At 36.9% G+C, this 27,588-nt stretch overlaps 1 protein-coding gene across 1 annotated transcript; it reads left to right on the top strand.

The window, feature by feature from the left end:
* Nucleotides 1-647: 647 nt before the first annotated feature.
* Nucleotides 648-27,588, top strand: LOC110116329. Its single transcript, XM_020849874.2, has 9 exons — nucleotides 648-1,032; nucleotides 3,254-3,996; nucleotides 5,202-6,454; nucleotides 8,491-8,828; nucleotides 8,907-9,534; nucleotides 9,621-9,702; nucleotides 19,179-19,226; nucleotides 26,910-27,107; nucleotides 27,187-27,588. The coding sequence occupies exons 1-9, from the start codon at nucleotides 774-776 to the stop codon at nucleotides 27,211-27,213; spliced, it is 3,576 nt and encodes a 1,191-aa protein (XP_020705533.1). The 5' UTR covers nucleotides 648-773; the 3' UTR covers nucleotides 27,214-27,588.

Raw genomic sequence — 27,588 nt, 5'->3', positions numbered from 1 at the left:
TTAGGTTCTGGGAAAGGGAAGGAGGTCTTGGACTAGAAGTTCTGTGTCTGATCTGAGATTATGTATTTTGTACTTTTGATTTTTGGTACAGTCATGACTTTCCTGTTCTGTTCTGTTATTTCTGTCTGAAGCCATGGATTGTATTGTATATGATTGTTTTGATGAAAGAAAAGATAGATGAACTGTTATGTATTTAGATGTTTATAGTAGCTCTGTGTTTTCCTGTCTATTTAATATTTGGAAGAAAGTTCTGAAGCAAATTCCAAAGCTAGATCCTGGATTTTCAATAGTTCCATCGCGACCCGATGCGAGCGGGATCCGTCCCGGTCGGGTTGGGTCGTGACAGTAGCAACATAAAAAATTTGAGATATTTTGTGCATATATAAACAAATATGGAAGCCACCAACAAGGCTTAATAATAAAAAAAATAAAAATAAGGTTGATAAAATGATATTATTATTATTTATTTATATACATTTAAATCATATTAAATTATATACATTAAAAACATGTATTATTTTAAATAAATTAATATCAATAATGTTTAAAATTAAAAATATTAAATAAACTAACCTATAAAATTTTTGTGATATGTTATATATACCTATATATCCTCCGAAAATTTATTTTTTCAATTATGAGCCCAACTTGCTCGCGCACTCTTCACTCTTATCTGACCTGGTCCAAAGGCCTAACTCGAAGTCGGAGCACTGACCTATAAACGGAGCGAAACCCCTTCTCCTTCCCGACCGGCCCCGTACCCGACGTCTCCGATGGCGTCGCCCGCCGGACAGCAACCCGTCAAGAAACGCAAGCTCTATGAGATGGAGCCTTCGCCTTCGCTTTCGCCGAGGCCTACAGCGACCTTCCCGGTCTCTCAGGAGGAGATCATCCGGCGGCGGAGGAACAAGGAGGAGATCAGAAACCTCTACGACTGCTACAAGAGGATTAAGTTCTGTGTCTCCCGGAAGGACCCTCGCCTCATGGCCGATTTTGAGCAGGCGTACCTTTCACTCATCACCGCCTCAAGAGGTCAAATCTCTCCACCCTTCATTTTCTTCAATTCTTTGTAGGTTAGTTTGGAAAATAATCACGGAGATGGTAACCCTATAAGAAGGTTTTATATTCTACCTTTTTGTTTGAAGATGTCATTTTGGTTTCGAGAATATGGATCAACAATAAACCCAATATAGTAAAGATCAAACCTGGCTGCTTTACTTGCTGCTAACTTTAGGAAAGGGAATGAAGTTTCTCTTCAATTTCACTTCAACCAAAAAGTGTGGGTGGGTAGGGTAATGTTTTGACTTCAAAATGACATATGGTGCCTCTTTTTAGTGTCCCTCTTTATACGTTAGTTGAGTTTAAGTGAAACTTATCGAGCGGAAACTTGGGTGTTCATCTTGGTACAATTTGTCATTTGCAGTCTAGACATATGAAGACGCTGTTCTAGGATATAATTTATTATGGATGCATGCAATTTTTTATTCATAACAGAAAAAAGTCATTCAACACGGTTTTAAGTGGAGATGGGAACCTTTGCAAATGACATAGCTATAAATTTGTGCATGTAATCTGTTTGTCAACGTCAGAAACAAGCACTTTTGCTTGAAACGGTATCTCTGAACTGCTGCAGACGGAAGTATACTATGATAGAGGAATGTCGTCAATTTATTTATTGTGGAGTGTCACACTTTAGAAGTGCAAGTCGTTGGTATACTTCATAGCTAGTGGTGATTGAAGGATTGGGTTTGATACCTTTTAAACTATCGAAAATGAAAGTGAAATAGATTTGGAAGTTGAAGGCACAGGAGAAGATGTTTGAAAGTTTAGTAACTATGCGTGTACTCTCTAGATTCTAGGCCATAACTTACAATAAAACACTTAAAATGCATCTAAGAGGAAGTTCTTCTGATGAGTTTGACTAGGGGTGTCAATTCGGGTCAATGGGTCGGGTTTTGGTCCAACCTGAGTGGACCCGGGCGTAAACGGGAACCCGACCCGTTTAGCTAGACGGGTGAAGATATACAACCCAGACCCGACCCGCGCGGGTTACCGGGTTGACCCGACCCGACCCGTGAACCCGAGCCGGACTTAATGGGATTTAAAAAAAATTAGTTACACGGCATCGATTGGATGTATTTTTTTGTCTTGTACGTATGCGTATTATAACCCCGTTGATTGGATGTATTTTTTTGATTAGTTTAATGGTAAATATAGACGCATATCTTGATATGTATTGCTTTTTTCAAAGAAGTTTTATAATCGAAAGAAAGTTTATTAAAATATAGTTACATGACATCGATTATGTGTATGTATAAAAAACTCAATGGAGTTCAAGTAATTTCTTAGCCATCGTTTAGAACAATTTTACATCATTATTTTTCTTTTGATTTCAAAAGTTTTTTTACTAATGGTTAGCCGGGTCGACCCGCGGGTTTTCAGTTCAACCCTAACCCAACCTGTTTTACAAACGGGTCGAAAATCCGAACCGGACCCAACCCGTTTTACAAACGGGTTGACCTGAACCTGGATTTTTCCGAGTAGGGTCCAGGTCGGGTTTCGGGTCGTGTCAATTTTTAACACCCCTAAGTTTGAAGCATATTCTCTTTGTATAAGTGTGGAGACCTTATAACTCATGGTTTTATGTAGTTTTGGTTTACTTACTTTTCATAAGACTGGATTTAGGAGTATAAATGAGTCGAGTATCTGCCTAATCCTGCTGAGCTTGTTTAATTTTTACTAATCTTGAACATGGCCCATTAAGAAGTTCTTAGGTTCGAGCCGACTAGATTGTGCTCCAACTAGTTTGGAAAGTTCAAGTTTGATTCGGCTTAGTTTTAAATTAAAAATTTTTAGTTTTTTATGATTTTTTTTAATATAAAAATAAATTTAAAAAGTTAAAATATATTATATAATGCTAACTTACAATTAATTTCTTAATATATTTTAAGTTAATTGAGCGTATGAGTTGAGTCAGGTGCTCGAGCTCGTATAAGATATGAGCTCGAGTATACTTGAACTCAAACTCGTGGCTCAAGAAGCTTGAATTATGAGCTTGTTAACGAGTCGAGTTCAACCCGGCTCGTGAGCCAACTTGGCTTACTTACATCCCTACTTGTATTCATAAATATAAACATAGAATAAGAAAACGAGACATCAAATAATCAACACCAACAATGATATGACCTCACAAAACGTAGCAAACCTTTTTGGGAATATTGCATCTAAACTTTACTATTGGCTTGCTTTGTAGGTTGCACAAGCGTGCAACGGATTGTGTCCGAACTTATTCCACGTTATGCATCATTTTGCCCAACTGCTTTGGAAGCAGCAGCAAAAGTTTCTATCAACATGTATAATTGGAGCTTGGCTATACTAATGAGAGGTGAAGATCTAGATGGTATTGCATATCAGACTGCTAAGACCTGCATTTTTGGATTGGTTGATATATGTTCTACAGCTTCATATGAAGCTCCAACATCATCTGTAATCCACGGCATCTGTGCCGCTGTTTTTCGAAATGTTTTGACCTTCTTCATTTCATGCTTTGAGGGAAAGGAGATATATGGCATTGGAAACATGGAGATTCTAAAGCTTCAAGGACCCATTGATGATTTTTATATTCTGAAGCAAGAAAGGGAAGATGACAGTGAATCTTCATTGAGCAAGTTATTCAAGTATGGAGCTCTTTGCTTGCTGCGCATATTCTTCTCTTTTCCTAAGAACTTACTTGCAGCATGTTTTGAGCTCATTGCTACCAGTGGAACTGATGTCAATAATAAACAAGGACAGTATTTTCTTGATCAGGTGACTAGTCCTTTGAAGGCTGATGTGATAACTGATCCACTGAATAAGCATAATGAAGGGATTCCATTTTCTACGAACCCGGCAAGGAGTGGCATGGACCGTGATTTATTGGTTGAAGGAAAATGTTTGTCAGATGACGTTGTTGCAAAAAGCAGACCATGTTGTTCAAAAAATTGTTTTATGGGAATGGTAATTGGTTGACATCTTTTTAAACCTCAGTACTTTTATAAGTAATTTTAGATTCTTCACTTATGAAAACCTTTAATTGTTCCACCTTTGGTGATACAACTTTGCATTTGGACGCCCTTGAGTAGTAATTGGTAGTTGTTCCTGAGTTTTTCTTTTGTTAACTGTTTACATAAGAAAGTACTCGGAGATTAATTGGTGAATTACAATATACTAAAAGAATATGAGCTAAAACAAAAATTCTATTAATCAATGAATTATAAGTTTACCCATTAACATAATGTTTTCTGATGGTTTAATAACCTCACTCAAGCCATTCATAAAATAAATTAACCATGTATAATAAGACATTTTCTTGATGGTCATTATTTATTTATTTATTTTTTTGAGTCATTACAACTAGTAGACTAGTAATTCAATGAGAAATGCTAACTAAAACTAAGTTAACCTAAATGCTTTCTTTTGATTGAATTCTTGCTTGCAGGTGATATCAATGGACCTGCGTCTAGTGTAATTCTCTGTATCGACTATTCATTAGTGCAGGTTTCTGTAGAATCTCATATTTTGACATTCTTCTTACAATTCATAAATCCTATGTTGTGATTCTTCATCAACTTAAAATTTCAAAATATCGGAACATACTGGATACTGAAATAAAATTAGTTTTTAGCATGACAAATTATTTTTATCTTGTTTGACCAAATGGCAGCCTACTTATTATTGCGTTATTTTTTATTATTCCGTTATTTTTCTATAACATCTTGGCGTTTTTAATTCAACATGGTTCTACATGGTGTAGCAGGGAGTTTAATATACTAAATAGCTCTAATTTTAGTTTTGACCATCGTTCTGACATTTTAAATGGTTTTCATGCACGATTTACTGAAATTATGAAATATTTTGGCATTTTTAACTCAACATGGTTGTACATGGTCTATTTGGGAGTTTAATATAACTGGATAGCTTTAATTTTTGTTTTAACAGTCGTTCTGGCATTTTTAAATGTTCTTTATGATTTGCTGAAATTATTACTTTCTTTCAAAAATATTCTATTATCACTTTCATTGCTGATTGAGTGGTTGTGAATTTGTTGGTTTTAATATTAATTGCATTAGATTCTTTAATTTCGTAAGTTTATTAGTGCCTGATAATGCTAAATTTTACAATACATATCATTGGGCTTATTTTAGCTCGCTCGTCTTCATCAGGTAATAAGCAGGAAGCCATCATTGAAAGGCTGGATACTTGCAAGGTATAAAAAACTTGCAGACTCGTTAATCACACATGATGCTCTAGAAATATCATCGTTCTTGGAAAAGGTTTTTTCTGTACAAGAGTTGGATAAGGAAACTGCCTTTGAACAGAGTGATGAAGAAAACATCGATTCATCAAATATTGTGCATCGCAATGGGATTTGCAACAGAGCTATCCGTGATGATAATGTTGGTGATTTATCTAGGAGGGATCAGGCATCACAACTGCAGGATACATCTCTTAGCAAGGCACCATGTGTAGATCCTATTACTCCTGAAAGTGCAAGTCACAATTTGAATACTCACAAATCAGTGCGCCTATCAGATGTTGATATTAATATAGCTAATCAAGGTTTGTTTTGTGAAGGAGATAGGCCTGTATCTGCTAATAAGCTAGAATGTAGTAATTTTGAAGATTCACATTTGGGCAATTCATCTACGCCAAGGGGTTCTATTAGCAATCTTTTTGTACCTGCTATCTCTAGGAGTTCTTCGGGTATCAGAATGGATGCCTCAACGGTTGAGACCCTTGCTGTTAAAATTGATAGTATGCATGATTCAAATGTTGTCCATGGTTTTCCACAAAGCATTCCATCTCCTAAACAAACTTCAACTGCACAGCATCATACTTCTTCTGATCATTTTATTTGGTACGCTGATGGAGATCCTGCTGCCATGGATGTTTTCTCTGTTTCCAAGCTATTATGGTTGGGCTCTCTTGGTTTACATGCTTCTGAACCTTCAGTCAGACAACAATTTGAAAAATTTGGTCATCTTGAACAATTTCTGTTTCTTCCTGTCAAGAATTTCGCTTTAGTTGAGTACAGGAACCTAATGGATGCTGTCAAAGCACGGGAATGTATGCAAGGATCATCACAGTGGGGTGGCTTCCTTAAAATAAAATTTGTTGATATAGGATTAGGTAGCAGAGGAATTGTCAATGGTGTAGCTGTCGGTGATAGTTGCCATGTATATGTAGGAAAGGTGCCAACCCAGTGGAGCAAAGAAGAGATACTCGATGGATTGATGAGAGGAGTTAGAAATCCCCTGATGGTTACTGATCTTACAAGTGAAAGTGCTTTGCTTTTGGAATTTGGAACTGTCGATGAAGCAGCAGCTGCTATAGCACATATCAGATATCTGCGCAAAGGGTCTAAGAACCAAATGCTGCGAAGCAGCAACTTGATTTACCCAAAAGATAGGTCGAGGTAATTACTGTCATCATTATTTTTCTTCCTGCAATTTTTATTATTCTTTAGATTTTTTTTTATTCCATTTGATTCAAGTTGGATGGTTCAGAGTGATGGGGAGTAGCTTCAGTAGAAGATAAGATTAGAGAGAGTGGCCTTAGATGGTTTGGTCACATAAAACGGCGGCCTTTCGATGACCCGGTTAGGAGAGTAGAGGTATTAGATTTGACTTATGTTAAGAAAGGTAGGGGTAGACCTAAAAAGACTTTGTTAGAAAATATTAGGAATGACCTTTCTTTATTAGATTTAAACGAGAATTTGACTTTTAATAGGACACAATGGAGAAAAAGGATTCATGTAGCCGACCCCACGTAGTGGGATAAAGGCTTGATGTTGTTGTTGTTGTTGTTGCATTTGATTCAATGTTGGAGGGAGGGGCAGTATCGCTTTTCACTTGTGTGCATCTGCATTTTTGATAAATTTCTGTACAAGCTGCATTTGACGAGTTTCTTTGATGGCAACTATGTTCTACAATATACTCTTAAAAAATTTTAAATTTGATGAGAACTTTTCTTATTAGTAATTTAGAGAGTTCCTGAGTGAACTTTAATTTTGTGCTCTAAAACTACTTGAAGCATTCTTTCATTTATTTATTTTGTTCTTTTCTCCTTTCCTTTGAAAATTTGTAGCAACGGTATGTTCCACATTCAAAATGGTACATTTAGCTAAACTCTAACACATCTCTTTTGAATACATAGTTAATAATCTGATTTATTAGATACATAAAAGTGACACGTTTTATTCACGGCGGCGGTGGTGGGGAATCTTGTGAATTTTCATCGAGTCTTATTCATGGCACTACAGTTGGAGTTTTACGGAATTTTTTTTTATAAGTTCAATATAGTGTTTTCTATTAAAAGACACGAGTCATGTTTTCGTGCTTTTTTTTAATATGTTATGTTTTCTGTAATTTTTACTTTTTTGCTGTAATTTTATATTCATTTCAGCTTCTAATGACCCCACGTAATGGGACAAAGACTTGATGTTGTTGTTGTTGTTCAGCTTCCTTGTTCTTGCTTCCTAATGTCCAACATTACTCTCAACTTCTATTATTTTTTAGCTCCTCCAATCTTCTCGATAGATATTTTCATTCCATTGCTTAATTACTTAACTTCCCATCATTTCCCTTATTGTACTCTATGAATTTACTCGATGAAGGGCAAGTTTAGGGGGTGAAATTCAACCAATTTCTGCCTTGATTGTGAGTTTACAACCAATGTATTGAGACTTAATTATTTTTCTTTTTGCACCGTTCTTAAATCGGAATGTGGTCTATAATTTATTTTTGTCTTTAAATTTCCTCATCACTTTTTGAACGGATGCATGCCAACATCTCAAGTTTACGGTCAGCTAAGCTTTATTTTTTAATCGCCTTTTTTGTTTGTACAGGCTTGTTAATCAATCAGCTCTCTTTCCTTGTATTCCCTGTCACTCATGGGGTACGATCAGCTTTGGCTGTCTACTTGAGTGTGAAAAAAATGAGAATTTTCAATGTATTTTAAAACCAAAAAGGATAGAGTGATAAACAATTAGTGGTCCAGAAATAGTTGGGATAAGGGAAGTGCTGTTGATGATGGTGATGAGAGTGAGAAATAATTATATTAGAAGGATGGTGTGACTAGCATTTTTGGGGGAGATAGTGTAATATATAGATAGGTAGTTTAAGCATGCACAACAAATAATAGAAGTTGCACTGATTATACTGGTAGATAAAAATTAACATCAAAGAATTAAGAAGAAAAAAATGGTAGACCAGAGGTAGCTTGGATATAGCTTTCCAAAGAAGTTTGTGGAAACTAGGCTTAACATCTCATGCATCACTCTTTAGTGAAAAATAGAGGAGAATTCATAAAGCTGACCACAAATAGTTAGGATAAGATTATGATGATGATGATGATGATACATGTTTTTTGGCATTATCTCACAGATTGACTAATTCCATTTAAAACTGTGGTTTATGATTCTGTTCTTCTGAATTCTGATCCTGCATGCAGGGATATAGGAACTGCTTCATATCACAAAGAATTCCAGTCTACTCCGGTAAGCTTGAAGGTTGCCAGGTTTGTTTCGTCTCATGCTGATCTTCGTGCTTCTTCTGGGGAAAGTATAGCTCGAGCCCCGTATTCCAGTTATCTAACTTCTAAACCAGATAGCTTCATGCACGAACTTGCATCCCCAAGGGTCAAAATGGAGAAATCCGTCTCCATGACGTTGAAGGGCCATGAATTGCAATCAAATTGGAGTTTCAAAAGTGTTGCTGAGATGACGGATGTGGGATCTAGGAAAGCTGAAGAGCTTGGAAGTATCACATCAACTGATCTTTCATCATCAGGTATAATTATTGGCTATGACTAACCATTTCACATATTAATTACACAGTAAATTAACGTAGTTTTATTTTGAATTTCAGAAACTCCAACATCCACACGCACGGCTGAGCCAGCTTGGCCATATAAAAAACCGGAGAGTGGAGCACAGCCATCAGCCCATCGAATTATGCCATATGTTCATGGTGGTTCTGTGATACCTCCACCACTACATTCTTCCTCATCCATTCGCCCTTTCTATCTGCCAAATAATACCTGGGACAATCCTTCTCATAATCCTTCCTTTATGCTTCCCCAGGATAGGCGAAATCTTAGTTCTCATACGCCTCTCCCTTTTATACCTTCTTCAATAACTCCACTTTCTCAAATTCCCGCTGGTTCTATCCAAAGATTTGACCAAGTAGTTAATGCACCATATTTGCCAACTTCAGCGCCACCACCTCCACTACCGCCTGATGCCCCACCTCCGTTACCTTCTTCTCCACCACCACTGCCTCCTTCTCAGCCTCCTTTGATTCCTCCTCCCCCAACTTCTCCTCCACCATTCTCTCAGCCAAGTCACGAAACTACAAAACAACCTGGAAAACCAGCTTTGCAATATCAGTGGCAAGGCACTCTTTCTAAAAGTGGGGTTCACTACTGTACATTATATGCAGTCAGGGAGGCTTCTCTTGCTTGCAAATATTTGAATGCTGCACCAGAACCTGCAGAGTATGACATACGTATTGTATAAAGGAAAGCGAATGGAGTATAATTTTTATTAGCTGCTTAATTGATATTTCCATGTGATATTTCAGGTGGCCTGCAAGACTGGATGTAACAAAAAGAACAGATTATAGGCATGTGAGGACTACATTTGGCAATACTCCACCACATAGAGTAAGTTCCTGGATTGGTCGGTTAACTGTTGCTTACTGTTTGCTTTATTTCCCTTTGACCCAATGACAACCAGGGGGACAGCATAAAAGGCGATTGTGGGTCATGGAATTTGGTTGAGCTTGATTTTCAAAATGATAAACTAAATCATGATTTTGTATAGGAGTCTAAATGATGCTTAATTCATTATACTTGTACACATACTATAGTAATATGGTGCATTGCAAATTATTTATTATAATGGATTGGTTTGATTGAATAACAAAGTGCCTTGTTGGATCAGCATGGATAATTTTAAATGATAAATGCTCTTCTTTAGCAGATCAGGAGCATTGATTATTTTTGACATGCAAATGTTCTACTGCATTGATGTCATGTCCTTATCTTTTAGAGGTGTTTTTTCACATGAAGTCACATTTCCTACACTTTGAGAATTGATTAAATTTAGGGTTTTCCAATTGCTTGGAGTTTATTTGGATTTATAGTTGCAGGAATATGCCCTAAATTGTTTGCAGCTATTTTGTCAATATGTAATATTGACAAAATTGATTTAAATGTAAAAACTCTGATAATTGGGAAAGATACAAAGAGGCCCGTAAAGAGTCTAAGAAATCAATAAGTGATGCAAAGATTTTAGCTCTTAATGATTTATATAATAGATTGGATTCTAAGGAGGGTGATATATATATATATATATATATAATATATATATATATATATATATAGCCAAACAAAGAGATAGGAGTAGTAAGGATTTCGTTCAAGTGCTGAAGATCAAAAAGTGCTTTTATTAGAAGAGGATATTCAATAAAGGTGGATGAGATATTTTACTAAACTTTTCAATAAAGATTGTGAGAATATAATTGACTTTTGCATCCTAAATGAAAATAAGGATTTTTGTTTTTATTGGCTTATTAGTAAAACTGAAATTAGAGGCTTTAAAATAGATGAAATGTGAAAAAGTTGTTGTACCTGATGATATTCCAATAGAGGTATGGAAATGCTTAGGAGATGAAGGGATTTCTTGGCTTACTAAACTTTTTAATATTATTTTGAAGACAATATGCCATATTAGTGGTGAATGAGTGTGTTGATTCATATTTTTAAGAATAAAAGTGATGCACAAGATTGTGTAAATTATAGAGGAATTAAGTTAATGTGCCATATTTTAAACTATGGGAGAGGCTTATGGAGCATATGTTACGATGTGATACTAATGTTTTTCAAAATCAATTTGGTTTCATGCCGGGTAGGTCTACTATGAAAGCTATACATTTATTGAGAGCTTGATGGAGAAGTATAGAGAGAATAAGGTGATATACACATGATATTTATTGAATTAGAAAAAACATATGATAAAGTTCCAAGAGAAGTGATATGGAAAGTTCTAGAAAAGAAAGGGGTTAATAATGCTTATATTCAAGTCATCAAGGATATGTATGCAGAAGCTATTACTTATGTTCAAACACAAGGTGCTTTGACCAAGTATTTTCCTATTTCAGTTGGATTATATCAAGGATCAGCCTTAAGCCCATATATTTTTTGCTTTAGTCATGGATGTTCTCACTAGACATTTGCAAGAGGTTGTACTCTGGTGTATGCTTTTTGCTGATGATATTCTTCTTATTGATAAGAATAGAGAGGGAGTTGAAAGTAAACTTGAATTATGGAGGTCAATATAAAGGTTCTCATTTGAGTAGATCTAAAACTGAATATATGTAGTGTAATTTAAATAGTAATAGTTCTAGTGGGGGATTGTGACATTGGGCGATCAAGCTATTAATAAGAGTACACATTTTAGATTTCTTGAGTCTATTGCTCAGAGTGATGGTGAAATATATGAATATATTATTATAGAATTCTAGTTAGATGGTTGAAGTGGAGGAATGCATTGAGCTTGTTGTGTGATAGAAAAGCCCCCCTCAAATTGAAGGGAAAATTCTATAAGATGGTGGTGAGACTTGCAATGCTTTATAGTGCAGAATGTTGGCCATAAACAGAGAAGCATAATATTAAGTTAAGTTTGCAGAGATGAGGATACTCAAGTGGATGAGTGGCTTTACTCTTAGAGATAGGATATGAAACGAGCATATACGTGAAAAGGTCGGAGTATCTTCAGTGAAAGATAAGATTAGAAAGAGTCGCCTTAGATGGTTTTGTCACATAAAATGACGGCCTTTCGATGACCCGGTTAGGAGAGTAGATATATTAGATTTGGCTTATTTTAAGAAAAATAGAGATAAACCTAAAAAGTTTTGGTTAGAAAATATTAGAAATAATATTTCTTTATTAGATTTAAATGAAAATTTGACTCTTAATAGGACACATGGCAAAAAAGGATTCATGTAGCCAACCCTACGTTGCGGGGTAAAGGCTTGATGTTGTTGTTTTTCTAATATTAACAGTTCTGTATAAAAAAAATAGCGGTGGTTGTTGAGTGGTTGCATTATGATACTTTTATAGAGTCCAAAAATTTGTGCCCTAGTCTCTCACACGGGAGAATTTTAGGATGTGTTGTTAGGTTAAAATTTTAGAAGGTAGATTAGATTTAAGATAAGATATTTCCCAAAGGCTTCACCTTTATTTTGCAAGGGCTTCAAGATTTGGTTCTAGATTCCAAAGATGCAAGTTCCTATGATTAATTACCATTTTTATGATGAGAGAAAATGTTACATTAAGGTTAACTATTGGATAGACATTACATGCATGACGTATAGTAGCAACAAATTAATATATGATTTGAAATTTACTATCTTACACTTAAAACAAATAGTGGAGAAATAACGACGAACTCAATTAAGATCCCATGGTTTTGTCATCTCGATTTATCATGGTCTCTAATTTACTTCATCAGTGAAGGCAGTCAATCGAAACCCGACTAAAAGATCATTTTGTCAGTAGTAACGAGTTGCTTCGTCCAATAGAACTTTGTAAATCTGAGGTGGATGTTTGTTTAAGGGACAAATTCAAGTCGATTTTATATAATAGAGGATTTTGTGTCTTGTTCAGTGTACCTATGATTCATCCTTTGGGAAACTTGTGAGTTTTATTCGTAATCATAATTTAATGGTATCATTTTGCAACAAAACCGCCTGGTTAGGGAGCTCCAATCATATTTGTTTACTTGCGGTGCCATTTGACGGTAAACCATCAGTTGATTGACAGGTCATATCCTTATTGGAGAGATATTATTTGAGAATGAATCATAGTAATGTGTTGGATGAGACATTGGCTATTTTTTAGTTGATACAGATGGAGTCCCATTACCGGATCAGTTCTGGCTGGCGCACGACGCCCTCAGAGAAAGAATCTGACTGGATATTACATAAGAATGAATGCGGATCAAGATGAAAAAACAGAATGGAAAAGTAAAAAGTAGAAGAAGTGGTCAACCAAGCGTAGACCCTTTTGATCCAGAAAACGTTGATAGGACTAAGGAATAGCAGCAAATATCGAAGCTTGAACTTATCATCCTTAACAAATGTTTGTTGTTGTTGTATTATCCTTAACAAATGTTTGTGGAGGATAGAAGAATTTTGCTTTAAGTTTTGAATGGTAGATTTTGTTTTAAATAATTTTAAATCTTGATAAATATTGGATTTTTAGATTTTATTGGAATTTCAACCTTAAGAAGCTAACTCTAGAATTTGGGTGCATTTTGAAAATAAGATCCTCTCTAGTTGTGATTTTATGTCAATTAGATTTTGAATGGTTTTATTTTTTTTATTATTTAAACTTTATCAACTCTGCTCGCTTGCTAACAAAAAATTAGGTTCAAGTATTAATTTTGTGAATTGTTATACGTGTATGGAACTCAATATTTACATTTTTTAATGATTTTTTTAATTAAAGACATTGAAAGCCTGATATAAATATAAAATCAAATATCTTTGTTGATTTCACGGTTACAATTAATTCATTAGATTCAAGTATTCAAGTCTGATCAACTTCAGTCCTTCTCGAAGCGGAAAATCAAATTTCAATTTTAAGTTCATTTTTATTTTAGCTCACGCAATATTCTCAAGTTTTAGATTTAAGAATTTGATATATTGTTTGGAGCACCTTTGGGAAAATTGATTTTAGTTTGAAAAGGAGATTTAAATTCAACTTGCTTTTAATTGCGCAACATGCTCAAACTTTATATTTTGAGTGTTTAGTATGTTTGTGTTAGGCGGGCCCCTCCGGTCCTTACTCTAGGCGGGCCCCACATGGAGTTTATTCAAGGGTTGGAGGGAAAATTTGAATGGAAAGGGGGGAATTTGAATAGAAGGGTTGTTTAGGGATTTTGTATGGGGATGAGAGTTAAAGAGGGGGAAAGGGGGGAATTAGGTCCTCATCTTGAATTTGAATGAAAAGTTTGAGATCTCATTGTGTGCTTGGGCTCTAGGGTTTGCTAGAGACTTGTGGAGAGTTGTTCTTCCTCTCGAATTGAAGAACTATTGTATCTTTGCTGTTTTGATTCTTCTTCCAGTGGAATACAAGTATTGGCTTGGTTTTATTCCAGTTTTTCCCACTGTTTTCTCAGTTTGAATGCAGTTTTCTGCTGTCCACAGCAGAAATTCTGCTGTTTTCCTGCTGTTTGCTCTTCCGATTGGCTTAGGATTGCTTGCAAACTCAAGTATCACCTTAGGGTTACTTGCGGACTCAAGTATTTCCTATCAGTTTGTTTGACCATTTGTTGGGAAATTGATTTTAATTTGAAAATAAGATTTTAGTTCAACTCGCTTTTAACTCCCTAGAATTCTCATACTATATATTTAAGCATTTAGCACATTTTTTAGAGCATAAGGGAGAAAATTAGTTTCAATGATTTGATGTAGTGCTTACGCTTTTTAATGCATTTACACGATTTACTTGCCAGTGTCTTGATGCACTACAAAAAATAATTGTACACTTGCTCGATCTTTAGTGCACTTATATGATATGCTTGTGTGTTCGTCAGTATACTTGCACATTCTTTTGTGTGGTTACAATGTGCATTTGCATGTCTTCAGTACGTTTACATGTACATTTATGTACAAGTGGACAAGATGTCTTTTGATGATTTGGCACGCCCTATGCACTTTGTTAAAATGGTCATACAATCTATGGCGCGCAGCAGTACAAAGCTTTCTCATTTGGAAAATATCTGTTCCTGTGGCATATTGTTGGTTCATAGGATGTGTACGAGCCCTCTTTTTTAGTTATTAGCATATATGTCATCTATGGCACTTGTGCGCTTATGATATGTGACAAATTTGATAATTTTGTCTTGTTTGAAAGGAATTTATGCGGTTGCAACTGTTTTGGATGTGTAAGGGCTTGATGTGGCAGTTGTTCATGTGTGTATTGTTATTAGTGCGTGCTCATGACTTTGCATTTTAAGTTCATTATTGCTCGTTGTATGCTTGTGCGTGTTACGAATTTGGTTGCGGTTGTCACGAATCAATATCTTAGCATATTGTGTTTGGTTCATGGAGGCTACCTGGCTGGGGAAGGTTTATAGAGAAGGATATTGAAATATGCAAATTGATATAGAGGAAAGCAATAAGGATGTTTCTTAAGGTATATAATCATTATATTATCAACAATGAGGAAATGGATTCATGAGGCTAATATGTTTTACATTTCAAGGTTGCAAATGAACCAAGGCTCGTTGATGTATACAAAAAAATTGTTTAAATTTGATTTATGCTCAATTATATGTGATCAAACATGCTAAAGTTTGGCATTTATAGCACTTGATAATAACCGAAATGGGCAGATGGCTTTTCATTGATGATTTCCTTCTTAACAAAGAAGAGTGCCCTTACCTTTTCTTCACAACAACATCGGAAATTTCCCGCCAGCCACACAACTACACCTCTTTGACTGATGTTGAGAGTGCTGGCATTGGTTGAGAGGTATAACTGATGTTAGGAAGGGGAGATTGAAAAGTTAGGTTTGCATTAGTTGATTTGAGTGGGTAGGGAGGATTTGAGGGTTTGACTAAACAAGTCCTTGCTCGTCTTTTGAAGTTTTAGCTTTTTTCGTGCCTAGCTTGATTGCTAAAAGAATGCTTTGAGTTTGAGCGAGAACTTCAGACAAGCTTGTGTTCTCTAATTGGTTTATAGTCTTGTATAGACTTGGGATATGTAATTTATGTAAGTAGACACCCACTGTATGATTGGTCGTGATGTGTTAAAATGGGCAATTTTACAATCAAATATATGTTTATTAAAATCCCACTCATTCAAACTCTATACTTGATGTATAACTAAATGTGTTTGTTGATATTTTACCTTTGAAATTATACACTTCTGAAAGAGTAGGAGCAATTAGTCACTTCCAATGATTTAAACGATGAATGAAAACACTAAAGCAATGATTTAGTTCAAGCAATAAAATACATGATAAATATTTAGAGCACAAAATAATCAATCAAATTAGATTTTGCTTAATGTGGGGTTTTCGAAAGAAATCTCTTAATTAATATTTAGAATAGTCACTATTTAAGATCCCTCACTCTCACTCTTAATAATTGGTTAAGCTGAGAAAGCTTGCATGATCTTTGTAATCCCTCAATTGAGAGGGACTTAGAAGAAATAAGATTCATGAGAGAATTCACCTTTGTCAAGATTCGGAAGAAAGTTGCCACTGAACGGGAGGTTGTTGTTGAACAATAGCGATTGTAAGGGAGAAGAGGATTCGTTCCACATACTCTTCGACGGAGTGGTCGTTCTCAAGGTCTATGTCGAAGAACGCAGATCGTAGAATGTCAATTAACCCTTGATCGTCGAAAACGAAGCTGTGATCATGTTCTGGATCGGCCATAAATGAGGGGACAACAAACTATAGATTGGGGAACTTCTGAACAACAAACAAAGGACTTCCGGACGGAGGGACATCAAACGGCCTTTGTTGAAATTTTTGGACGGCAATTTTTATATGTCCAAGAAACCTGGTCAGTAGTTTTGCGAGGTGGAAATCCTTTGGAATCGTTGTTCGAAAGAAGGAAGTTAGAAGGACTAATTCCAAGTAGAGAGGGGGAGGTGTTGGGGGCCGGCCATAGAGGAAGGAGAGGGGAAGTAGCTCTGGATTTTGTGTGTTGATAAAGGAAGGGAGGCAATTCAGAATTTGAAATTGAATTTCATATTTTAATATTTGGAGAGGAGGAAAAAGTTTGAATTGTAATTCTCCAAACGGGGGGCGGGGGACACCTTAATGGGAGGTGATTGGGTTGGGAGCATTAATGGGAGAGAGATAATTGGAGAGAGGGGTGGGGCCGGTAGCTAGCATGGGTATAGGGTTTGATTGGAAGAGTTAATGTTTGCTATATTTAGAATCTTAAAATAGGAAAGTGTATTTAAATCAAATCCTATTTAAAATTCAAATAACACATGATTAGAGGGCTTTCCTAAATTAACTTGTTTTTTTTTAAATTTAGGAAATAGATTTCAATTTAAAATTTACTTGAATCTGAATTTAAATGCTTTCCAAATTTAAAAGGGATTAAATTAGGAAAGTATTTAAAGCTTAGATTTTGAAAATTTGAAACCAAAGGGAAGGAACACAAGGTGGCCGATGGCTAGGGAAGATGGTGGGGCCTTGGGGGCCGGCAGTAAGGAGGGGGAGTGGGGATTTAGGCTAGCGGCTTAGGAGAGGGGAAGGGGAGGGAGGGTGGAGTCGGCCTAGGGTTTGGGTGGTGTTTCAGCCAAGAGGGAAAAGGGAAGATTGGGTGGAGGGGGTTGGCCTAGGGTTGGGGGTGTGGGGTTCGGCCAAGAGAGAGATATGGGAGGTGGTGGCTGGTGGTTTAAGGAAAAGAAAGGGGAGGAGGTTGGTGGAAGAGGTGAACCACGAACCCGGACGCTTCTTGCAGCTGGTGGGTAATACGCTGCCCTCATCTAGGGACTTAGAATTCTCACAGGAGCTCTCAAACTCACCATAACACAAGTGTAGAAAATTTCTTCATAATATTCATCATCCCTCAAAAGGAAGAGGAGGGGGATTTAAATAGCCAAAATACAATAGCGAGATGAAAGACAAAAGTGCCCCTAAGGGTCACAAACAACTACTCCCTCAAGTGAGGGTAAAAATGAAAAAATTGCGGTAATAAATCAAATACACATATAATAATAATAAACCTAATATAAATTATAGCTCAAAAATAAAGTGGTGTGATCGTGGTCATAGATCATCGGCCCCTTCTTTGGTACTCTTCATGGTCGAATGTCCTCATCAGTACCCTCTATTATAAATGGATGCACAGATAGAAATTTGCTCTATATTATACTGAGAAGGATTTGCAAAATATCATGTCAAGGAGGATGGATCCAAGGGGACTAAAGTTGGGTTCCATACAATAATGGTCGAACTCATCTTCAACTTAAAAGCTTAAGCTTTTCGATGAGGGCTAATTACTTGGCATGTCAATTCTAATATATTTGCTAATTATCTGCTATGTGGTTGAACTCATTACTCACATGAATTTTACTTCAAAGAATAGGACTAGCTTGTAAGAAAATAATTGCTCGTTGGGGTTGCATCCACGTAAGCTTTTCCAAGTTGTTGGCTTTCATATGGGGCTCCATAATAGTTTGAAACAAAACAAAAGACCAAACTTTTCCGACCAAATTGCATAATGATGCTTATGGTATTAGAAATTTATGAAAGTGTTCTTGTTATATGGTCAGTATCTCATTCTACATTTTGCCTGAATTGTTTCTCCTAAAGTTCCTTCATCCATAATTCGTGAACCGCCCATTCCTCCTTCGTAAGCAAAAAAGGACATCAAAGAGCTGTGGAGATATAGCCATTCTTTCTGAAAGATATTAGTGAATTACGGGTGTCAAAAGAGGTGTATGCAAGTTCTTTTGTATTAATTAGGGACTTCGACAAGCTTAGGTTTGTTGTATTAAAGCAAGCAGAATCCCTTATGTTTTTGAACTGGATATTTGAAAATTTTGATTCTTGCATCTTTAGACTGATATTTAGTAACATTCTCATTTTCTTCTTCCCATGAGATTACCTTTTCTGTGGAATAAAAAAATTCGTAGGACCTTTATTTTTGGTTGGCTGCTGTCCGGCCTGCATTATCATTGTAGCCCAAGTTGCACCTATGTGCTTATGCGTTCATCTATGGTGGAATTGACACTATCCCTCGTGCGTGGTGGTTCCAGCCAATATTTCTTAGGGTCTAAACTCTAAACTGCTCTTTTTTTTTTGTTTTAAATTTTGTTCTTGCTTATGTTATATAACCATTTGTAGATATCCTATTTGAATAAAGCTTCACAATTTCTCAGATAAGAAGTTCAACCCTCAATCCATTTCTTAGTATATTTGGAAGTAAGGTCCAATAATTAAGTTGTTTTGTTATGTGGCTATTTATAGATAAGTTCTTGGTTTTTTTTTATTTTTGATAATCTGATAAATATTGCCATTATTCTCCTTGCACTATTTTTGTTGTTGTTGTTTAGTCTGCATTGTTTTCTGCTGCGTCACATGTTTAATGCATGCTGCAGAGAGAAGTCTGTCGGTTGCTGCCATCTACTACAAGTGATCAGAAAGGCGTAAGTATTTTAATGCCAACCTGTTTATTCAATCCATATTATATGTGCAATGACTTTTCTGTTTCTGACATGAACTTGAAATGGGATAGAAATTGTTAATAGATTAGTGATAATGAATATCATTGATGCTCTCATTTCTTATCATTTTCCCATGCTAATAAGATGTAATTATTTCCTTTGCCATGAATTTCAAATAGTGTATTTCATGTGTTATTAGGTCGGTTGCAGCATAGTTAGCTTTGTGACCAAAGCTATCAATTAGTAGTTTATCCACTTTGTTGTTGCTTTTGTAGTATTGAGGGAGAAATCTTGCTTTCATGTCAAATTATGGAGAAGAGTAGTCTTCAAAGTGGAATGTAAATGAAACAAGGTGATACTAATGCAAATATGAAAATGTGAACTGAAAGTTTATGAAATTTGCTAGACACAACAAGAAGTAAAGCATACCACTAAGGGAAAAAGCATTATAATGATGAGGGCTTGACTATGATGTAACTAGGATGTGGTGAGGTGATTGAGATGAAGGTTTGTGGTTACTAAGGGGTGTTGAGGTGTGTAGAGGCTGTCGGAAGGCAAGGAGATGGATTTTGGACTGTTTTGAGAAAGCTTATAAGGAAATAGAATTTCATGGCATGAAGTGAAGGGATTGAGAGAGGTAACTCTGGAATATAAGAGGGAATGCAAATACTACTATAACAACAAGTACAACAACATTAAGCCTTTATTTCACTACGTATAATTAGTTATATGAATCTTTTTTCTTCATTGTGTCATATTAAGAGAGACCGCAGATGATGAAAAAATAGTAAATAAAGTGGAATAATCATTATATATATACTGCCTCACTAAAGAAAGGGGGTAGAGGAGGGTCAATATGCCAACCTCGTCGATCAAGCCAGTTCCAAAGGTATAGTACTTTCTAAATTAATTTCAATTCATTATAATATGATATTACATGCCATTCCTATACATATAATTAGCATTTGAATTCATTGGATACATAAAGAATTGAAAGACAATATTAAGTTGGGTTGGCCAAAGGGGATGCATCTTGTTTTGGCATTCTTGAAGTGCATGCATTTGATGCGGCAACTGGAAGCACAGCTGCCCAGGCAGGACCTAGGACCTAGGACCTCCTTTATTATCTGTAGGAGAAAAGGGTTTTGTGTTGGGGGGGGGCGGGGGTGTCAGTTGTTTTTGTTGGGTGTTTAAGTTAGTGGTTATTAGGCATTGCGGGAGAGACGATTCATCTCTCAAACAGTGAATCAACTTGTATCTTGTCTTTCTTTGCTTGGAGATTAGTAAAAATAATCCCCTTGGTGTTATTTTTATATCTATTTGGAGTAAGTTTGCTATTTTTTATATTGTTGCATGCTATTTTAATCTTCAAATCCTATGAAATTGGTATCAGAGCACAATACGAGACCTATGGCACAGAAGAAAATGGATGCGTTGGAAGGGAAATTAGAATGAGAAATTGGTCAATTCAAATTTGAAATTGAGGAACGAATTTCATCCATGAATGGAAGGTTTTCTAACCTAGAGGATATGATGAAGAAAAAAATTGGAACTTCACACCCAACCGATAACATCGGAGGTGAGAGCACCAGCAGATGGCCAAGGAAGTGGGGGAAACACCAATATTGGCACAATGGGGGGTGATTGAGATGTAGAAATCTTGAGCGATATGGAAAATATGCGACCTTTTGAATCAATAACCATGAGGGAAATGGGTGAAGGATATGACATGAGTAGAAATTGGGAGGAAGAAATGAGGAGGCTTGATTTTGAGGAAGAAGATATCTATGAAAGGAGGGGTGAGAGAGAACAATAGAGAGATCACAACAATCGTGACATGGGAGGAGCTGGAGGTGGAAGAGAAAGTTGGGGCGGAGGGAATTCGAGAGTGAGAAAGCTAAAGATGCTTGTTTTTTAGGGGGAAGATGCTAATGGATAGATCTATAGGGTGGAGAGGTATTTTGCACTGAATGGGTTGACAAAGGAGGAGAGACTTATAGCAGTGGCTTTATACTTGGACAAGAAGGCTTATCTTGGTATTAGTGGAGAGACATGAGAAATCTAATATGATCATGGCGTTCAAAGATAGTTTATTATAATATTTTCAAACCAATTAGGAAGGAGTGTTGACTTTAACTGCTCATACCACTGAATCTCCCGACCGACATACACGACACAACCGTCCCCGGTCCCACCTCACGACGATTATCGCCAAACGAAGCAACTGTTCGTTCAAAAATTGCAAACCGACATACTCACGACATAAAATCCTCTCTCGTTCGCTCATTCACGGACTCACGCTCTAAGAATCGCAAGGAAAGGGGAAAGAAGAGTTCGGGAAACTTACGGTGCCATCGCTCGACGGCCGAACTGCGTCGTCTCCGACCGCATCTCCTCCAGACTGCTGACTGTGCCTCCTCGGAGCTTGAAGCCAACCCGAACTCGCCGACCGACCCAAACCTCCTCCTACTCCGACCGTCCTCCCGCCTGAGCCGACCGACGCCGCCGTCCTCCGGCCAAGCCGACGCCGCCTCCGCCTTCGCCGAGACCCGTGCGTGCGTGACTCCGGCTCCGCCTCCCTGTCCAGATCGGGCTCTGCCCTAGCCCGATAATGGCTCTTTCCCTCTCTATTATATCTAATATAACACATATGTTATAATATAATATTATATATATAGTATTATATTATATCTGTTATATTATATATAAGAGAAATAAAATATTATATTTAATAAAATAAAATAAGAGAGAAATAGAGATGGAGAGAAATAAAAAGATTTCAAACAGGTGTCGAAGACCCCAGCCGTCGTACTTTAGGTTCGGCCGGATGGTTTGAAATTGAAGACCTGCGCCATTGATTTTTAATCTGGGCAGATAGGTTTTAAAATTTGAAGACCTCACGCAGTCGATCTTAGATCCTGGTGAGATGGTTTGAAGAAGACCCTACGCCGTCGATCTTAGGTCAGGGTAGGAAGAACTACGGCGTGCCGTCCCGATTTCTCCCTCGGTGGGGAGGAGACGCCGGGAGGTTGCCGAAATTTTCATTGAACAATACAGGACTTGGACAAAAAAAAAATAAAAAATTGATTTGAACGAAATTCAATAATAAAATCAATTTTAAATTAAAATTTGATCGAATGATGTTGGACTTAAATTCGAACTGGACTCAAATCTGAACTTGACCTTAATCAGGATCTCGCACTAAAAGAAATAATAAAATTACTCGGGCCACTTTCAAATCATTTTGGAATTTTACACATGTAAGCTTTCTCTTATAGAGGATTGCTCATCCAAAGATTAAAAAATTACAATATCTTCCAAATCAAAAGACAACACTCCCAAATATAGATCTATTCTTTTCAATCATATATATATATTCATCATTGCATTAGATGTACTCTTATGAGTCAAAGGATTCAGTTTTCATAAATATATAGGTTATATGTACCCCTTAGTCAAATCAAAATCATACATTTGCACACATGAGGTGTAACACATGATACTTCAAAAAGATATTGCAATAGACGTTAAACATTTAAAAGATTATTGTATGCAAGGGGTAGTATACCTAGCAATGGAATGTTTAAAAATAAATTGAAAGAATTGTGAATGATGTTAAAAAGAGATATAACTTTGAAGGAGAAATTAAGTTTAAGCAGGCCATTCATTGTTGATTATGTCAGGGTTTCTAATATCCATATGATTGAGTGCTTCTATGAGTCTCTTAAGAGAGATATATTGTGTACCCATTAATACATCTTAAGATACGAGTATGGTGGAGATGCATTAAGAGGAGAAAAGAAAGAAAATAACAGAAGATTCATAGCAACCAATACAATTCTCCTACGAATACTAGAATACGATCTTCTAATATCTATTGGATAAACATCCCTTACAAGCTATAGTAGATGATACGATAAGCTTGAATAAATTAAACAACACATCTTATACAATCACCACTCAAACCTGATTTAGATTCACGCCACCGGATCTGCAACATGTATACAAGCGGACAGAAGACGTTCGTAGGCCTCTTAAATGAAGTTTTGGGTATTTTCTAAATAAAATTACTCTCGCATAATAGATCATGTTTAAATATTTTAAAATGCCCCTTATGTATTAAATATGATCCCTTAAATTAAATACCCTTGCATGTGCTCCGACAAATGCTTTAAAGTTATAAATACAGATGTCCGAGAATGCTGCGCAGGGTCAAATGACATAACCCGCATGTGCTCCGATCTTCGAATATAAATGTCAAATCTAACGATTCGAGAATGCTGCGCGGGTCTAATATTCAAGTTTCATCCTCCTCCTCAAAAGGATCACGGTCAAAGTCCGTATGTTCCCTAAAGGCGTCAAACCCTTGAGTTATGAATTATATGGTATATATGATAGGCATAAAGCCTTCTGTTAGCTAAGGTGGATTCAGATATATCCCCTTAGACAAACACCAACCCAGGTCTACAAGGTATTCTTGGACGAAGCAACCCATGGCTGCCGACAAGATGCCTTCTGTCAGGTTGGGTCGACTACCTCCTCTGACTAAGTAGACCAGGGATCATGACAGCCCGGGACGACGGAACCATGGGATCTTGATCGGGCTCGTCTTCATTCCCCCCGCCATCAGTTTTAAGTTTGTGGTGATAAACTCTAAATTTCAAATCATCCAAATTCAAAATTTAAACCCTAAAATTATTGCTATTATACGATAGGTTCATAACCTATGTGACATCCTTAACGACTAGCCTTAATCGAAAGTTCTCTCTCGTTATCGGGAGGGGTAATTAACTATAGTGGCTTGCGCCTATAGGAAACCAAAACTCAGATCAAAAAGTCCTCATTAAATGATGGCGAAATCTCTGGGTAGTGTCTTATCTAAAACCCAATCTGCCTTCTGAAAATTCCCCCGGAACCTAATCTCATTAAAACTCTCTATCGTCGTCGTCACATAAATACTTAAAAGAAAAATTGACGGATGTCGTGGAGAGGCCGGGATCAAACACCTAAATTGGAATTTTTGGAGCCCACAAGGAGACTTCTATGAGCAGTTCTTTGCTCTGGTTCATGAGAGGACAATGATGGATTATCGAGAGAGGTTTGAGTACCTTTTTAGCCGATTGTGAATGCTATCTAAGATAGTGTTGGAGATTAATTTCATGAAGGAGCTCAAGCCAGAGATTATGATCACTATCTGATTATTGAGGCCACGAGAGTTGGGGGAGGCTATGGAGCTAGCCCAGTTGGTGGAGGATAAAAATTCAATTGAGAGAAATAACAAGGGTAGCAGTTCGGGAGCTTCATACTGGACAAATACTACTTTTTTAGCACCAAAGGTACAACCTATGCCCATTCAGAGAGAATTACCCAAAGATAGGGGATTGGGAGCACGACCTGGGAGAAATTTTGAGCGGCTGGCTGAGGCAGAGGTTTAGGAGAAGCGGGCTAGGGGATTGTATTTTTGTTGTGATGAGAAGTTTGAATCGAGCCACCGATACAAGGACTGTTCATTGCAGGTACTTACAGTATGTGATGAGCAGGAGATTCTAGAGGAGGAGGAGCATTTGTATCTAGATGTGGCAGAGGTCTCACTAAGCTCGGTGGCGGGGTTTACCTGAAATCATACCATGAAGGTGAGGGTACAAATTAGAGGAGAATCAATGATAATTTTGGTGGATAGTGGGGCAACCCACAATATCATCTCCAACTAGCTGGTGGACCGGTTGGGGCAAAAGCTGGTCGACACGGGTTGTTTTGTCGTGATGATGGGAACGTGGAAGGTGGAGAAGAGTAGAGGCATCTGACTAGGGATGATGGTGATACTTCAGGAGATCTATATGAGGGAAGATTTATTTGCCTTGGAGTTAGGTAGCACATATGTAATTTTGGGCATGAAATGGTTGCAAACCCTGGGGAAGAGCAAGGTGACTAGAAGACATTGATTATGGAATTCATGGTGGGAAAGTGGAAGGTGAGGATTAGGGGGGATCCTAATATTTCCAAAACCATGGTTTCTCTTAAGATCATGGTTAGGGAAATCCAGGGAACATGGATAAGATTCTTGGTGGAGCTCCAGAGCCTCAAGGGAGGGTAAAGCATGGATAAATAGTAGGAGGTTCTAGAGATAGTTTACTCACACTTGCAATTATTCAAGGAGGTGCTCCAACTGCCACAAGGCCTACCTCTCCCAAAAGAGCATGAGCATGCCATCATCCTGAAGGAGGGGATGTTACTTTCTATTTTGACCCTGTTTAGTCAAACTAGAGTGTAACAAAGAAGAAGAATATAAGCAGATGTAACTCTTACGAGCACCCATCATTGAGGATGGGGATCTCGGGTTGGTTAAGTCGGATGACGCTAAGTGTTCGGCTTCAGGAAGAGTAGGGGACGGGCTTATGGAGATCGGCAAAGGAGTCGGCTACAGGCAACCGGTTGGGGAAGGCTTTGGCTAGATAGGGGCTTGCGTGGCTTACGGGCCCGGCGGCCTGGGGCAAGGGTGCGATTGGCTTGCTTAATGTGAAAATTTCATCTGACTTGCATTATTGAGCTAGATTTCTTACCTTCTATTTTTATTGCTTCTCTTGGTATGCGGCGACTCCTTTTCACCTTCCGGAAAATGAAAAAATTGCTTTAGATTGCATTAGTTTGTGCTCCTTGCATGTTTACGTAATATATCATAGCGGCCTGTTCGAATCTCAAGAAGGATGATACCATTATCGTTATTTATTGCATCAAATATAGCAGTTTTCTCAAATAATTATGTCGTCTGGTTTGTTAATATTAAGTAGAATAACGATCACTTTATTTTCTTCGTTAATGCGTTACATATGAATTAACATCAAAGCTATTTGTCTTTAACCTACAAAGAGGCGTGCAGTGTCCGACAAGACACACGTCCGACACTCCCCCGACACGTGTCATACACGCCAAAAACGTGTCAAATTAAAAAAAAATATTACATACAAATTGGATATGCGTGTCCGACACGCGTATCTTAAATATTTTATGAATTTTTGTATTTAAAATTTTTACTTATTTAAAATATAAAACTAAATTTCTTATTTCTTATTCACAACACCAAATCAATCGCCTGCACTTAATATCTCATTCATCGAATATTCTTATTTTCATTTCTCTTTGGCGGGTTACAACTTTGATTTCACAACGATGCTTGATGTCATCTCAAGATCAACGTATGACGTCGTTACAACATCAATATTTCAAAACAATCTCCATATCAAAGTCTAATCTTTGTCCAACATCGACGACCAACGCCCTCTCAACATCGACGATAAACATCCTTTTAATATTGACGCCCAATATTTACTGCATAACATCAATGCCCGACTCTCGACAGCATTTTCATCTTTTTTCTCGATGACTGATAAATAACATCAACGCCCGACTCTCAACATCCTAATATTAATCACTTAAGCATAACTTCTAATTAAATGATTAATTATTTATTTATTTTTTAATTATACTTATTCAATTTGTACACTATTTTTTAAATATAAAAACTATAATATCGTGTCTAACCCATGTCCGTGTCCTATATTTTCAATAATTGATGTGTCCCGTGTCCGTGTCGTGTCGTATCCGTGTCTCTGTATCTGTGTCTGTGCATCATAGCCTTTAATGTAACTATTTTATCTTGCCTTGCAGTTTAGTGATTTCATATCATATTTGAAGCAAAGAGAATGCGCTGGGGTTATAAAAATTCCTGCTACGAAGTCGATGTGGGCAAGGTTGCTTTTTATCCTCCATCACTCCCTCGATATTTGCTCAATGTTAGGGATTGCACCTCAGCCAACCGAATGCCTAATCGCATTGGTTTTACCGAAGGAAGCACATTCGGACTTGGTATGACCGCTTATGTAATTCAGACGACTATTTGTGTTATTCTTCTGTTCCTTATTTGATGTTTGATTCATTCTTAAAGAACAAGGTTTCCGGTGTATATTATTAATTGAGCATCAAAAGACCACAATTAGCCTCTTGAAGGACCACAAGCAGAAATTTCTCATCCATCTCAATCAAAATCTGGAAATCTTCTTGATCAGAGAGAGGGAAGCAATTTATATAAAAAATGCTCAGGACTAACCTAATTTGGTTTCATAGAGGAGGATTGTAACTGCCTGGCTTCTATGGAGGTAACCTAGGATAATTTTTACTGCACTTTCTCACCAAAAGATTGTTTATATTTTTAATTTGATTTAGTTGATAGCTTTTTTGTTATAAAGCTTTTTGCAAACTAGGAAAAATTTTCAAGCTAGTCTTTACACAAATTAGCCTCGGCAATATGAGAGTTTTGCTTTGTGGCAGTAGTGAAGATCTTAGTTCA

Source organism: Dendrobium catenatum, unplaced genomic scaffold (assembly GCF_001605985.2).
Source record: "Dendrobium catenatum unplaced genomic scaffold, ASM160598v2 fragScaff_scaffold_601, whole genome shotgun sequence".
Lineage (NCBI taxonomy): Eukaryota > Viridiplantae > Streptophyta > Magnoliopsida > Asparagales > Orchidaceae > Dendrobium > Dendrobium catenatum.
This window is presented reverse-complemented; position numbering and strand designations above follow the sequence as displayed.

Excerpts from the sequence above, each read along its gene's own strand:
- LOC110116329 (XM_020849874.2), top strand. The coding sequence starts at position 774 with ATGGCGTCGCCCGCCGGACAGCAACCCGTCAAGAAACGCAAGCTCTAT. Across the intron at positions 1,033-3,253 it reads ACTCATCACCGCCTCAAGAG|GTTGCACAAGCGTGCAACGG; the intron begins GTCAAATCTCTC and ends CTTGCTTTGTAG. Across the intron at positions 6,455-8,490 it reads TACCCAAAAGATAGGTCGAG|GGATATAGGAACTGCTTCAT; the intron begins GTAATTACTGTC and ends TCCTGCATGCAG.